The sequence below is a fragment of the Paralichthys olivaceus genome, chromosome 17 (assembly GCF_024713975.1).
Source record: "Paralichthys olivaceus isolate ysfri-2021 chromosome 17, ASM2471397v2, whole genome shotgun sequence".
Lineage (NCBI taxonomy): Eukaryota > Metazoa > Chordata > Actinopteri > Pleuronectiformes > Paralichthyidae > Paralichthys > Paralichthys olivaceus.
In genome coordinates, this window is record NC_091109.1 from 18433505 (window position 1) to 18448466 (window position 14962).

The 14962-nt window shown below is 47.1% G+C and overlaps 2 protein-coding genes across 6 annotated transcripts; one reads left to right on the forward strand and one right to left on the reverse strand.

The window, feature by feature from the left end:
- Positions 1–9: 9 nt before the first annotated feature.
- Positions 10–8945, reverse strand: LOC109644198 (polyhomeotic-like protein 3). 3 transcript variants are annotated; one of them, XM_020109536.2, is made up of 12 exons: positions 8379–8945; positions 7040–7615; positions 6339–6491; positions 6064–6168; positions 5536–5743; positions 3801–4913; positions 3228–3550; positions 2937–3102; positions 2571–2682; positions 2262–2382; positions 1474–1780; positions 10–775 (listed from the first exon to the last, which is right to left on the reverse strand). In XM_020109536.2, exons 2-12 carry the CDS (start codon positions 7604–7606, stop codon positions 621–623), a joined length of 3330 nt encoding a protein of 1109 aa, XP_019965095.2. In that variant the 5' UTR covers positions 7607–7615; positions 8379–8945; the 3' UTR covers positions 10–620. The 3 variants fall into 3 exon arrangements, with proteins under 3 accessions (XP_019965095.2, XP_069368301.1, XP_019965093.2); XM_069512200.1 differs by lacking the exon at positions 8379–8945 and adding an exon at positions 8041–8308; XM_020109534.2 differs by lacking the exon at positions 6064–6168 and having other exon boundaries at positions 8379–8943.
- A 1203-nt stretch (positions 8946–10148) lies between these two features.
- On the forward strand, positions 10149–13485 carry LOC109644199 (epithelial-stromal interaction protein 1). Of its 3 annotated transcripts, none has more exons than XR_011238916.1 (5): positions 10150–10687; positions 12051–12109; positions 12208–12291; positions 12408–12571; positions 12959–13485. XR_011238916.1 is itself a non-coding variant. In XM_069512377.1 (5 exons), exons 1-5 carry the CDS (start codon positions 10332–10334, stop codon positions 13001–13003), a joined length of 621 nt encoding a protein of 206 aa, XP_069368478.1. In that variant the 5' UTR covers positions 10152–10331; the 3' UTR covers positions 13004–13485. The 3 variants fall into 3 exon arrangements, 2 of the variants coding, with proteins under 2 accessions (XP_069368479.1, XP_069368478.1); XM_069512377.1 differs by having other exon boundaries at positions 10152–10687; positions 12408–12484; XM_069512378.1 differs by lacking the exon at positions 12408–12571 and having other exon boundaries at positions 10149–10687.
- Positions 13486–14962: the final 1477 nt, after the last annotated feature.

Sequence of the window (14962 nt, forward strand, 5' to 3'; positions counted from 1 at the left end):
CCCTGATAGTGACTTCTCTTTTGTTTAATCCACAGACGTGTTTTTGTCCAGAATATAATGATATAAAACATTAAACTTTCATAAATCACTTACAAAGTCTACGTGTTGTTTATTCTTTTTTTTCTTTTACACACACCGGCGGTTATGTTAGTTACTGGATAGATTTGCCGTTGACGTCACGTTCTAAAAAAACTAAATAGACAAATTTTATATATTAAATGTTCAAAATCCTTCGTGAAATAGCTTCAAATGTACACTCTCCTGCGGCATGTAAAATATACACAAAGTTACAAAACCCCCGCCCCGTTGGTCTCCAGCTACAGTCACAGTGCCCGAAACCGATTCCACTTCTGGACTCCGGCGTCTTCATGCGTCCGCACGTCTCCTCCGTCCCCGTCCGCTAAGGCCACACCTCGATTTATAATCTCATAAAGTACCGTGAATCTGTTTTTGTGACTTTGTCCTGTCGTCCTTGGGTTCAAGCTCTTGTTTCCAAACTCTCTCCGTTCTCTTAATTTTCTAATTTCTCAGTTTGGTCTTTATTGCCAGTTTTCCTTCCACCTCCCTGGTTCCTCTTTTTTTCCTCTTGGTTTCTGTTTTGTCTCCCCCCCCCCCCTTCCTCATTGGTTTTTCAGTGCGTTGATGTGAGCACAGATCTTGAGAGCCGGTCCCAGTTTGATGTTCATGCTGGTCATCAGATGGTCCTCGGTCAGCAGCAGCAGAGCCTGGCCGTCGATCTCCTGCAGCCGGAACGCCTCCGCCACGTCACTGCAGCCTGAACACGACAGAAGAGTATTCCAGATAAATATGGTATTTGTACGACTGACTACATCACTGACTGAATATTCCTTAGTGACGTCGCTGGCTCAAGTGTGAAAAGTCTCTGATTTGTGTTTCTGGAGTTTAGAAATAAAGTTAAGCAACTTTCAAAATGATTGCTTACCAACTAAATCACATATTAACAAATCTAAATATCACAATGAGCCACTGAATCAAACGAATATTAGTCTCAACCAGTCGAACGTGAAGCGTTTATATTTTTCATTTATTCTCCTCGCTGTTAAAACTCGATTTCACTCGTTGCTTTATTCAAAATAAAACTGCAGCAGACTCATAAACTGAGACGTCGCCTAAAAAAAAAAATCTGTTGACGCAGTGATTTGAACTTGGAGACGCTGGAGAATGACGGCGGGGGGGTTTCAGTGTTTTGCTTTCTCTTCCAGCTGTTTCACATTTATCTCTGATTGACAGCCAGTGGTTAGAAGTATGTGCATTACCTCACCCGCCTGTTTGCTGCAGCGTTTTTGCGAAACACTTAATTGGACGAGGGGGAGACGGAGAAGCAGCGATGAGCCCGCCGTCGTCTGCTGGAGATTAAGAGCCTTGAGTGTTGGTATAAATCAAACTGACGCTTTTAGCGGCGGCTGCCAGCGGAGGAGTCTGTGTGTTTGACACTGATTGTTGATTATTTACCTGGCAGTGTGTGTATGAAGGCAGTCACGTCCTCCACGCTCCACTGAGAGGGGGCGGGCTTGAATGTGGTCGTGGGTGTGGAGGTGGTCGTGGCAGGTGCGGACGCCCTCCTCGCCCTGCGAGCCGCCCGCCGCTCCATCCTCGCTGTCACGGCAACGGCAGGATCCTGCTCGCTTCCATCGTCCCCTTCCTCCTCCCCTCCTCCCTCCATATCCTCCTCCTCTTCCTCCTCCTCCTCTTCTTCTGCCGCCGGCGTCCTCTCCTTTCCCTCCTTCTCACGGCGACCAGCGCTCCACAGATCACGAGGCTGGAGAGAGTCATGGGAGAAATTCAACGGGTAAGAAACAGCTGAGCTCGTTTAAAACTTTAAAACTCAGTATTAATACCACAGAGTAAAAATAATCCATTAGAGGCACATTTGTGTGGCTGGTTGTTGCAGTTCGTCTCATGACCACCAGAGATCGCTGTAGTTAAATGTTCCGGTATTCATGTCAATAAAGATCCAGAAGTTGGAGTTTTAGGATTCAACATGAAATGAACTGATTAATATTAAACTGTGGAACATTAAACTCTTCTCACTGTGCTGCTACAAACAGTTTAATAAAGCAAATATAATATAAATGTAAAGCTCATTTGAGTTTGGGTCATTTCATATTATATATTATTATTATTATTATTATTATTATTATATAATTTGACAGTTTCCTGTTGAATGGAATAAAGTGAGTTCAGCCGTCAGCAGTTGTATGCACAGTGTTTGAAACCGGTGCTGAGTTCAGGGTCCCTACCAGCCGCAGTAACAGAGGTTTCCCAGGCACCGACTCGGCCCGGTTCAGAGTCGGTCGGGGCCTCTCGGACCGGCTGCCGGCGCTCAGAGCCCGCAGACGCTTGGTCAGACGAACGTTGAACCTGTCGGAGAAACGAACAGAGGAGAGTTGTGGTGAAGCTTCCTCATCGCTCTGATCTCTGAAAGTGTCTCAGCACCACATCCTGCCAGCTCGGCTGCTGCGACAGCAAACCACCTTAGACACTCAAACGGTCACATGACCTCTCCTTCCGTTTCTTTTTGCTGCAAAGCCAATGAAAGCGGGTCTCACCCGCGAGCACAGGAAGTGGAGCAGAAGCGTTTGGACCGCATGAAGTTGTGGGCGTGGCCTCTTTTCCCACAGAACTGGCAGTGAAGCACCGTTCGGTCCCTGGGAGCCGACCCTGCGTGAGCGACACAAACACAATCGTGGACACCAGACGATTCCAAGACCAGACTTTACAACGACATGCATCCAACGACTCTTTATATTATCAATTAATTAATCTGCATCAATGATTCACATCAGCGCGACAGTAGAAAACCTCCACCTGACCGAGGTGAAGAGAACAAATCAAACGTCAGACGACCCGCTCTCGTTTCAACATGACGGCAAATCACTTTTCAGATCAGTGTTTTGGGTCTCTGTCGTTCTTACTCGTCCCGGGGTCGTCCGTGTCGCCTCCTTCTTCCTCGTCTGAGTCGGTGGAGTGCTCGGCTTGTTTCGGCGTGTCCGTCACAGGCAACGCTGCTCTGCCGTTGGTCCCGTTCACTTCCTGTGGCCGGCTCACCTGCTCAGGAACCAGCAGGGACGAACGGTTCACCTGCACGACGACAAGGAAACTCACTGAGTGTGTGTCTGTTTGTGTGTGTGTGTGTGTGTGTGTGTCTGTCTGTTTGTGTGTGTGTGTGTCTGTCTGTGTGTGTGTGTGTGTGTGTGTGTCCGTACAGGAAACGGTTGGAGCCCCTCCTGGATGACGAACCCCTCCACCAGGTGAGTCAGAACCAGTCGTCCCTCAGGCCACGCCCTCGGCTCCCAGGGGCTGCCGGAGCCCTCGGACACGTCCTCTGATTGGCCGAGAGGCTCGCTCTCGCTCTCGGCCGGTCGCGGCGACTCTTCGACCGTTTCCTCGACCTTTTGGGGCTCCTGCCGTGACTGTCCGAGGTCGGCCGGGTGGGCGGTGTGAGTGGGGAGGAGGAGGGGAGGGTTTTCTGCGGAGGGGGTGATGAAGGGGGAGGAGGGGGGAGACTGGGAGGAGAGGCTGGACAGAGCTGGAAGGAGACGACGAGAACAGACGATCAAAACCTCAACGTTTGTGATTCTGTGAAAACTACAACAAATAAACTTTATTAAAAAAACAAGACACGAGAATAGATTTAATGATGAATGTGATGGAGTCAGTTCATCAGTTCAGGCAGGATTACGTTTGCGTATTCCCATCATGCACCAGGGTTATTACATCAGAGGATCCTTGGTCTGAAGAACATGCTGCTGATAAGTCGTGTCGTTGGGTGAAGGTACCTGACTGGTTGTCGGACTGCGTCGACATGTTCTCACAGAAGTCCTCCTGACTGACGGCCTGCAGCTCTCGGTGAGACTCTTGCAGCCGTTGGACGGACGCCTCTGGGATGGGAGGTGGTCCTGGGACGGGGGGCGGGACTGAAGCCTGGACCGGGGCCGAGGCCAGAATAAGACCCGGGGGGGGGTTGAGGTCCACGCTGGAGTCTTTAACAGTGTCAGGCGTTGGGATGGGATCCGTGTGCTGATGGAGGAGCTGTGTGGTGTTCAGCTTCTCAGACTGGTCCATGGCGCTCTCTGCTTCCTCCTCCATCTTCTCTTCGCCGGCCTCTGCTCTCGCTCTGTCACCTTGACCTTCCTCTGTCACTTCCATTTCTACTTCCTCTCGGCCCATCGCAGCTTCCTGCTCTTTCTGACTGATTTCCTTCTGGGTCGGAGGCCGTGGTTTCTCCTCCTTCGCTCTCTCTCTTTGGTCATCTTTCTCCACCCTCAGGTCGACACTCTCCTCGTCTCTGATTCCGTGTCGCACCCCTCGCCCTCGGTCCCTCTGCTCCTCGCCCTCCTTCTTGTCTCCTCTCTGGACCAGAGTTTGCGACTGAGCTGCAGCCTGACTCGGCGGAGAGGCCGGACTCAGGAGGGACGGAGGCGACGGCAGAGGAGAGGTTGTTTTTGGCAACGAGGGGTTGAGAGGAAGAGGAAGCACATCTTCGCTGCTCAGGGTCCGCTTTGATTGGCTGGAAAGCTCGGGCGGCTCTGCAACCGGAGGTGGCGACTGCACCGATGCGTGGCCGTACACTCCGGGTTGAGGCTGGCGGCCGGAGGAGAGGGCAATGATCTGCAGCTGCCGCGCTGCAGACGGTGAGTGCTCAAAGTGGGAAGAAGGATTGGTCACGGACAGCGAGCTGAGCTGTGATTGGCCGGGACCGAGCACAGTTTGAGTTAATGGACAGTTCTTCAGTCTGCACAGCGGCCTGCCGCCAATGGGAGGGGCCTGACTGGAGGGAGCAGCGGCGATTGGCTGGAGGATGGAGGTCTGCCGGGGCGAAGTCGCTCTGAGACCATTTGGAGAGTGAAGTCTGGGCCTCAGAGGGACGGCTCGGACGGGAGAGTAGAGAGCTGCGGAGGAGGAAGAGGAGGAGAGACAGGATGAAGGACGGACTGAGGGTGAGTGAATAAAACAGACCTTAAATAAAGATGGACGACGTGACGACTCTTAACGTGAAGCCAAAACAACTGCGTTCCTACTTTTATCTGCCTGTAGTTTCACTTTATTTTCAAATACTAGTCACTTTCATTCAGACGTTTATTTAAAATATATCTGAACTCGTCTACAGGCTGAAGAAAAGGAGCCTCGTGGGATTTCCAGCTCCAACAAACACGGAGTCAAAATACGAGTATTTCATGAGGGAGAAAATTCCCTTATGAAATACTCGTAATTTGAATCCAGCACTGTTTACATCCAGCTCACGGCCGAGGTTTGAAACACCACAGTCAAACATTCTATCATTTGATGAGGCCTAAAAACTGTAATTCTATGTGATTAGATCTATAAAAGCATCTTGTATTTCTAATGATCTTTATGAAAAGTAATAAACACATTAATTACATTATGGGCTTTGTTTAAAGTTTTGATATCCGACCTTCACTCTTCCCAGATTTAGATTTCAGCTCTTTACTAAATGAAATCAAATATAAATTCATCAGCACACCCACACTTCCTTTTCCTTCAGGGACCTACTTGGAGGCGGGACAGAGAGGTGGCGGCAGGGCGTGGTCGGGCTCTCTGTTGCCGTGGCGCTGGGCTGAGGTCGTGGCCTGAGAGGAGGGAACAGCGGGGCGTGAGGGCGAGAGAGGGGGGGCGGAGCTGAGGACGGCGGCTTGAGACGGAGCGTCGGGGGGATGGCGAGGGCCCTGGAGAGAGGAGGCCTCAGGGTGAGACTCTGGAGCTAGAGAGAGAGAGAGAGAGAGAGAGACAACACATCTCTTCACTTCCTGCTTTCATTCCAGGTGTTCATTAAACCACTCCCTCAAACAGTTGCTGTCCAATCATAGCTTGACAGGTGTTGCTAGGTGCAGCAGGTATGATAGTGAAGTGAGTGTGTGAGTGTTTCATGGAGCAATTAGTGTCAAACCTTCACAGACTCCATGCTTCTTCTCTTTCTCTGAATGGACGTTAGAATCTGTTTATTGTCAGAAACATTTCTAAGAGCCTAAATGGCTTCTGGGAAACGCCCACAATGAAAAGTCACATTTGCTCACTGCTCACCTGAGCGGAGGCAGGGTTAGAGGACGGGGAGGAAGAGGAGGAGGAGGAGGAGGAGGAGGAAGAAGAGGAAGATGGGGCGGGTCGCAATGCAGATGTAAGAATCAGCTGCAGCAGAAAGAAAAGAAGAGAAGGGAAAGACAGAGAGAACAAACGGAGGAGGAAATAAACAGAGGAGGGATTAAAGCAGTCGAGCAGAACCGTGTGTGTGTGTGTGTGTGTATGTGTGTGTGTGTGTGTGTGTGTGTGTGTGTGTGTGTGTGTGTGTGTGTGTTTACCATCTGAGCTCTAAGCAGAACCTGGTCTTGTCCAGACCCTTTGAGACCTTTCCCCAGGAGCAGTGTCTGCTGGGATACCCGCTGCCTGACAGGGGAGAGGCTCTGATTGGCTCTCACAAGACCAGGTGACACCACAGGATGAGCCTGTGACACCTGAGACAAAGGGAGGAGAGGAGAGGAAACGAGGGAGGAGAGGAGGACACAGGAATGAATCACTTCTGGTCTCCTCCACAATCAAACAGCTGTAAAATACAGAATTGAACTGAGCAGCTGTTAGCAAAGACGACAGTGTCAGTCTGCTCCATGTTGTTCTACTCTGGAGCTGAGGCTGTCACATGACCTCCTTCATGAAGGAGGTCATGTGACAGGAGCCTGACCAATCAGCCCAAAGACGCAATTAGTGCGTGTCATGGTTGTTTGGTGTCTCACACTCAGACGTCTGTGCACGAGAAACGTTTCTCTGATTCTCTTGAATCTGTTTTTCGTGCAACAAGTCAGAATCCCTCAACCAATAGAACGCCAGGTGTCCTGACGACGAATGACTGTGTCCCGCCCTCGTTGTCTTTTTATGGAACAGTACCAACAACGAGTGAATCCGATGATCTACTTTATTTTAAAAAGGCGATCACAGCAAGGGAGGAGCATGAAGACATCTTCTGTAGTGATCGATTCCTACATGTGTGTGTGTGTGCATGCGTTACCTGTCGGCCAGGTGGACTGGCTGGTGTGTGAAATGGCGTGATTGGCGTGGAGGTTGGCGTGGATCCGGGCCTCATGTTCCCGTTGGTCAGGTTGGTGGAGGTCTTTGTTGACATGGTGGTGGATGGGGAGGAGACGAGAGGGGAGGCAGTGGTGCCGACAGCGTGAGAGGAGGAGGGGGTGGATGGAGGGAGAAGAGAGGACGAAGCGGAGGTTTGTGCAGGAGACGATTTGGAGACGCCCGTCGTCGGGGAGGGAAGGATCGGACGAGAGTACGTGCGGAGGGCAGGGGTCACGGTGGAGCTGAGTTTAGGGGGAGCAGGGACAAGGATGTGAGGAGACGTCGCCGCCACCTTGGGGGCATGGGACGCAGAGACGGAGGGAGCAGGGGTGAGAGGGGGAGGAGGGGAGGAGGTGGTGGGTGTTAGCGTGGGCGCTGGGGAGTCCAGGAGCATGGGGTTGGGGGTGAGCCGAGGAGGGGTGGGAGTGGTGGGGGAGGTCTGAGGACTGGTTCCATTGGTGGCGTCTCCGTGGTCGGACTGGGTCGGTCGAAGCAGCTCCCTGTCCATCCTTCAACACTGAGAGAGAGAGAGAGACAGAGAGAGAGAGAGAGAGAGAGAGAGAGAGAGAGAGACATTAACACATGAATTACCTCCACTAAGAAGGTTCTTGTTTCCTGTTTGTTAAGAAGCAGGATTAAGCAGAAACCACTTGACGGATCTCCTGAAACTTGGTGGAAGGACGTGGTTTCATCCTGGATTTGATCGTTTTTTATCTTTAACATTATGAGATATTTTATATTTTCAGATTTCTCAGAGAACAATCCTGATGAAAACAGAACTGATGAGTGATCGTGATAATTCAACGGTTCGTTATTAACTTGTAACTCATCTTGTGACTGTGTTTTAAAGGTTCTACATGAAGTTTATAGTTAATATTAAGCTGTTAAAATAAAAAATGAAGGTCAGAACTCGGCTAAAAGTCCCAGTTCCTGAGAAAACACCTGAAATCAAACACTGTTGTTGCTTCATGAATTCAGCTGCAGCACCAACACCTCCTCCACCTGCAGCGTCAGGAGCAGCAGCAGCAGCAGCAGCAGGAGGAGGAGGTGGTGCCGGAGTGAGGGGCCTGAAACTCGGCTACATCACCGCGCGAGCAGGTGCCACATCTGCTCACATCTGGCCTGTGACGTGCACGCGCCAGCCTCACTTTACTCCACGCAGACGGTGATAAGTCAGAAAAGAAGATGGAGAGCGGCCTGCACGGCACAACCATCACAACATGTTGGACAATGTGTCCACGTTGTGCGTAAAGCTCCGTGCGCCTCCCCCGACCTCCTACCTCTCGATTCGGCGTCGTCCAGCAGGTTATTCCCGGCGGCGCATGTTCGTGATGAAGGCTGATGAAGATAAAGCTCCGAGTGTCCGAGCACGCTGAAATGGGCGTGTGCGTGTGTGCGTGAAGCTCCACTTCCTCGTCTGACAGCTCGGGAGCTGCTGCTGCCGGGTGCGCGCCCCCTCCTCAGACAATAATGTCAGCAGCCTCACCTCTGATTATCCGCCGGGAGCCCCCGCACTCACACGCACGCAAAGTTGCACGGCAAGACAGGCCCGTGTGTGATGTGCATGAGCGTGTGTGTGTGTGTCGCACTTTGCTCGGTGCTTCATCCGCAGTCAGGGCCTCTCCTCCCCGCGGGGCAGCCCGTCAATCCAGCCTCCATGAGCGGGGTAGTTCGGTCCGGTGGTTCCGCCGCCGTCGCACCTGCCGGGGTCTGCGGTGGGAATCAGCCCGGCTCGCGGCCACAGTGCAGCGGCTGCCAGGGGCCTGGTCGGTCCGCTGCTGGAGGAGAGCAATGGAAGGCGGCTGTTAGAGGGCGACAGAGGAGAGACAGCTCCACTCAGAGCTCAGGAGGACTCTGACCATACAGCGTGCACACAGCGTGCACACTGTACACACAGTACACACACACTGTACACACACACACACTGTACACACACACACACACACACACACACACACACACACACACACACACACGCACACACACACAGCGTGCACACTGTACACACACAACACACTGTGATACTGTTCAGGAACCAAGTAAACACAACTATAATCATAACAATAATTTCCTGCTCGAGGATACAAACTGAAAATCATTCAAATAAAAGCTCATTTACAGAATATGATATCATTTCATCACTGAGCTGTATTTCTCTCTGTCAGCTCCACGTCACTATAAATATATAAAATCTCTTTATGAAACCACATTTAATGTCACTATAAATTCAGATTTTCATTAGGATCAGAACTTAATTAAAGTACCTGCGAGTTGTTGATAAGCACAGCACTTGAGTGAATGTATATTTTTTCTGTACATTTTTTCAAGATGTGTGTGTGTGTATATATATATACACACACACACATATATATATATATACACACATTCCCTCTATATATTCTGTCCTCAGTATGTGTTCTGTGTATTCTCCTGTATATTCTGTCCTCAGTATGTGTTCTGTGTATTCTCCTGTATATTCCCTGTGTATATTCTCTCTGTATAAACTCACAGGTCATTAATCGGATGAGCTTCAGACTTTGTTCACATCTACACAACAAATTCTGCGTCACTAACTTTAATCTGCAGCTGCTTTAAAACACACTGCACCGGAAACCAGAGGGCTGTGCCATCAAAATAAAACGCATCATTTGTCGACGTTTGACGATGATTAACTGAAGCTTCGCGAGTTGGTCCAGAAAAGGCCTGTTTCAATTTTATTACATTTTATTTTGCTTCATTTAATGTTCATTTATTCGTTTCTTGTGTTTTTCGTTGTGTCTTTTCTTATATATGTTTCTTATAGTTGTTTTATATATGATATATATATATATATATATATATCATATATATCATATATAAAACTTGACTTTTTAAACAGCTTTTTAAAAGAACCATGAAAAGATCAACCATTCAGAGAAAACCAGGAACATTTGACTCTTTTAAATCTTGTCTTGAGAAAGTCTTGGTTTGATGTAAAGTTATCCAAAACATTTCTGTCCTTCATTTTGGTGAGTTCAAACGACCCACACTTTTATTTTGAAAGTCTGAACCAGATGTGCTGGTCCAGCTCGGCGCTCTTGACTCTGGAGTTGCTAAGGAGTAAAAACCATAGCAACGGAATCGTGAGTCCAGAAAAGTTGAGTTTTCAGATTTTGCTGTTTGCAGGACTCGGAGGATGACGCATCTGCTCCAGACCCGGAGGCCGGAAACAGAAGCGTCACCTTGAGATAAAAATGCCCGCGACCAAAGTGATCAAGCCCAAATCAGCGGAAGCGTCAAGAAAACCCGGCGACGAACCGTCAGCGGCCGAGATCAGAGCTGCGCGCGGAGCTGACCGGGAGCTCCGGGTGCGCGCGGTGCGTAAAAGCCGCGCGTCGAGCTGCCCGAGGGGTCCGCAGCAGCCGCGGGGCAGGTGTGACAGGGCCCCGGCCTCCAGAGCGAGCTGTGAGGGCAGAACCAGGTCCACCTCTGCTGCTCCCAAAGCCGCTGCACACCGGACCCAAACTAACCCGGACCACCGGAGGAAACCCGCCGGAAATCAGCCGCGGAGACCGGGGGAGCAGCGGAGCGTCAGACCGGAGAGCCCGAGGTGAGAGGAGAGGATTCCCTCATGGTTTGTTATCTGAGTCCCTGCGGTTCTTTCACCTGGTGCAGGTAAAACTCTCGTATCATTCATCCTCAGATCAGTTTGTATTCAAGTGTCTGCAGACTGATTTGAAACCCAGGAGACAGTTAATGACCCGTCAAATAAGAACAACTGTTAATATCGCACTTATCGAAACAAGGTCACAGAGCGATTCATAGAAACAAGGTTTAAAGCACAAATACAACTTGTTCACTTTCCCCTTTCTGCTTAAATTTAAATTTGAGTTCAGTGAACTTGAGAATGTTTCCTGGTGCGTTCCTTCATGTGGATGCTTAGACTCTAACTTTATTTCATGAGTACTCACCTCTTCAACATTACTTCGACTTTGAGTTGTCTGAATTGACATTTCACTCTCGAACCAACTAAACATATTAAGTTGCCTAATCTCACGTTTACTCATCGTATGAGTGGAAGCAAAGTCAACACAGCAAACTGAGTCCGAACCACATTTCAACCACAGGTGCCCGAATTAGTTTTGTTCTACTTGGGTCGTCGTCACTCTTCACATCCAGACGTGCTCCTCAGCGCAGAACGCTGCTGGTCTCAGCGTCTGTGATGGAGGTGGACACACTCCCGAGGCTCCTGCTATAAAAGGCAGGTGAGGACCTGACGTCTGCCGCTCCCTGCTGTGTTCTGCCGCCATCTGTCCTCTGAGGATTAATCCCACATGCTGGCGTGACGGAGCTGCAGGTGAACGGCTGCAAAAACCTGCATCCATCCACATGTGGCAGATGATTTGTTGAGGTTTTACTTCCGGACTCGCTCGCTGTGAACCCTCCGGACATTGTCCCGCTTTAGTCTCACCTGGACTCAACCAATAGAACGCCAGGTGTAGTGATGACGAATGAAAAGTGTATGTAAGCGAACTGTTGGAGACATAAGACAAGTTAAAGCTCCAGTGTGTCAGATTCAGGTGAAAGGATCTATTGGCAGAAATGTAACGTAGAATAATCCTCATGATGTTTTCACTAGTTTGTTTCATCTAAATCGTATCTTTATATTTAAATACTTTACATTTAAATACTTTATATTTAAATATATTTACATGGAGGGGACCCTCTCTACGGAGGCCGCCATGTTTTTTACATTAGTCCAGACTGAACAAACTAAAACCTTTTGAGTTTTTATGACAACTGAAGCTGCCACAGGTTCTTCTTCATGTTTGGAAGGAGGGGGGGGGTGTTCAGCTGCAACATGACACCTCACCACTAGATGTCACTAAATTCTACACACTGCACCTTTAAAACACGGAGGGTGAAGGTGTCCTAAAGGTTCATACAGCAAAGACTCTTCTCTTCTGTCTCAGTCACAGAGCGTTCACCGTCATCCCCCCGGACCCCAGGAGGAGGAGGGACATGCAGAGAAGTGAGTGCTGGTGTTGTTCAGTCCGTGTGGACGGATCCACGAGGTGGGTTTGTGTCACGGTGGGTTAATCAGTGTTTGATGTGTGATTGGTCGAGCAGAGGCGGAGGCGGAGCTGGCTGCCCTGGAGGAGCTTCGTCTGAGCAGAGCGATGGTTTATGTTTCTATCAACCCCAGCAGTGTTGGTGAGAGAGACACACACACACACACACACACACACACACACACACACACACACACACACACACACACACACACACACACACTGGAACATGTTTCTCTGTGTGTTGTGTATCTGCAGGCGGCTGCATGAGTCTGGAGGAAGTACGACTGAAGCAGCAGCAGGAAATGATGCAGGCCAAGGGGAAACAGAAACCGGTCTGATGACTGATCACACTTTTACATACGTGTTTAACATGAACAAAATAATAAGGAGGCCGAGATGTGACAGCAACACTATTCAAAGTGAGTCTGATGTGTGAGTGTGAACATGGAGAACGTTTCCTCCTTCGCTCCCTGAGCGTCTGTTCTCTCTCACTCTGCTGAGCGGGTTCATCTCCTGAGAGAACAAGTGACTGAGAGTCTCCATCAGCTCCAGTGGAAGAGTGAAGCTGAACTGAGATCAGTTATTAACAACCAGAGTTTATCTCCAATGTTCAGCAGCAAACTTTAAAACATGAAGAACTCTGAACAGTTTGGAGGATTTGTGAAACGATCTAATACCTCAATCAAATCAACTGATGATCTCAAACATGGCCTCCTGTTTATTTTTCATAATTACTAACTAAGACATGAGACATGCAGCAAATGTGATCTGTGTTCACTTATAATATTATACTATGTTTATTTCAGATGAAGAAACTGGAGATGGAGCAAACAGCCGTCCTGACGAGCTGAGCGTCTCCTGTCGCCCACAGTTTTAAACTCAGATCAGAAATCCACATGAAACCTGTCTTTCAAAATATTCAAATTACTCCAACAAAGCTGGTGTGTTTTATCTGACTTCATAAAAGACGCTATCATATTTAACATTTTGACCTGTTTTATACAAAGATGTTTTATTCCTGATATATGTATATTTTTATTTCATGTTATGTCGATGCACTTATTCACAAAAACCTACTTTTTTTTCTGGGATTGATTTTACAAAATGGAAAAAAGAAAAAGAGACGAAACACAAAGAAATAAAAATCCAAAGAAACCGACTGAAGCAGAACTTTGTTGTGATGTATTTGATTTCATGGACGTCACGCTTTCACCCCTGTCCATCTGTTGTTTGTTTGTAAACAATAAAAACGACTGTTCTTTGAATCTTGGTGGAAGGACGTGGACTTCCTGTTGATGTAGGTCAGCAAAATAAACAAATAAATACAAATGTCTAATTCTGTCTCTGTCGTTCTGCTGGTTCCACAGGAAGAGACCCAGGTTCTGCTGCAGGACACTGATGATGATGATGATGATGATGAAGATAACACACACACATACACACAGATTCAAGGACATGGAGACAGACGTCAGTCTCGTGCTTCTGTCCCGGACATGAATAATTAAGATGTCATATTAGGTGACTGAAACACCTGAGTGCGCATGCGTGTTAGCTGTAATTGTTTTGTTCCGCCATGATTGTAGTTCTTTTACAGACGCCATTCTGTGACGCAGATGCTGCGTTCAAGGGGTCGTGGTAAGCTCCGACGTTTTCCTTGCCAGTGAGTTTTATATTATCACTCCAGAGCTGGGTCTATTGTATCATAAAATAACATGAGATTACATGAGATTAAATAGAATAAGATAAAATAAGATAACATGAGATTAAATAACATGAGTTAACATGAGATAACATAAAATAACATGAGATTACATAAAATAAGATAACATAAAATAACATGAGATTAAATAACATGAGATAACATAAGATAAAATGAGATAACATAAGATAAAATGAGATAACATAAAATAACATGAGATTACATAAAATAAGATAACATGATATAACATGAGATTAAATAACATGAGATAACATAAGATAAAATGAGATAACATAAGATAACATGAGATAACATAAAATAAGATAACATAAGATAACATGAGGTAACATGAGATAACATAAGATAAAATGAGATAACATGAGATAACATGAGATTACATGAGATTAAATAACATGAGATAACATAAGATAACATAAGATTACATAAAATAAAATAACATAAGATAACATGAGGTAACATGAGATAACATGAGATTACATGAGATAAAATAACATGAGATTAAATAGAATAAGATAACATAAGATAAGATGAGATAACATAAGATAACATTAGATAAGATGAGGTAACATGAGATAACATAAGATAACATAAGATAACATGATATTACATAAAATAAGATAACATTAGATAAGATGAGATAAGATAAGATAAGATGAGATAAGGTAAATTCGTAAATATGTAAAGTGCATAACCTTTGACTCCACACGGAATACTGCGTGTCGAGAGACATGTGAATGAAGTGCAGTGACACAGGATGAGTTCATGAGGCTGTGTTTGTACATTACATATAACCGATGTCATAAATTATTACATACACGTTTATAGACTCACATATGTGATATATTTACCATTTTCTTAGATGATTTGTAATCCTGTTTTTATTTTAGAAACACGGTGGCTGTTCTGAAATGTTCTACACAAATAAAGTTATCATAATTCTGATAGTGGGCAGGTAAGATATACAAAATGATTATAAGTGTGCACACACACAATTCAATAGATGTACTTGTATTATGTTGTGTTGTATATATATTTTACTTTTTGTATTGCTCCCTCAGCTTTCTCATGTGTATTGATGGACGAGTCTCAA

Excerpts from the sequence above, each read along its gene's own strand:
- LOC109644198 (XM_020109536.2), bottom strand. The coding sequence starts at position 7,606 with ATGGACAGGGAGCTGCTTCGACCGACCCAGTCCGACCACGGAGACGCC. Across the intron at positions 5,744-6,063 it reads CTAACCCTGCCTCCGCTCAG|CTCCAGAGTCTCACCCTGAG; the intron begins GTGAGCAGTGAG and ends CTCTCTCTCTAG. Across the intron at positions 2,383-2,570 it reads TCCACTTCCTGTGCTCGCGG|GTTCAACGTTCGTCTGACCA; the intron begins GTGAGACCCGCT and ends TTTCTCCGACAG.
- LOC109644199 (XM_069512377.1), top strand. The coding sequence starts at position 10,332 with ATGCCCGCGACCAAAGTGATCAAGCCCAAATCAGCGGAAGCGTCAAGA. Across the intron at positions 10,688-12,050 it reads GTCAGACCGGAGAGCCCGAG|TCACAGAGCGTTCACCGTCA; the intron begins GTGAGAGGAGAG and ends CTTCTGTCTCAG. Across the intron at positions 12,485-12,958 it reads CCAAGGGGAAACAGAAACCG|ATGAAGAAACTGGAGATGGA; the intron begins GTCTGATGACTG and ends TGTTTATTTCAG.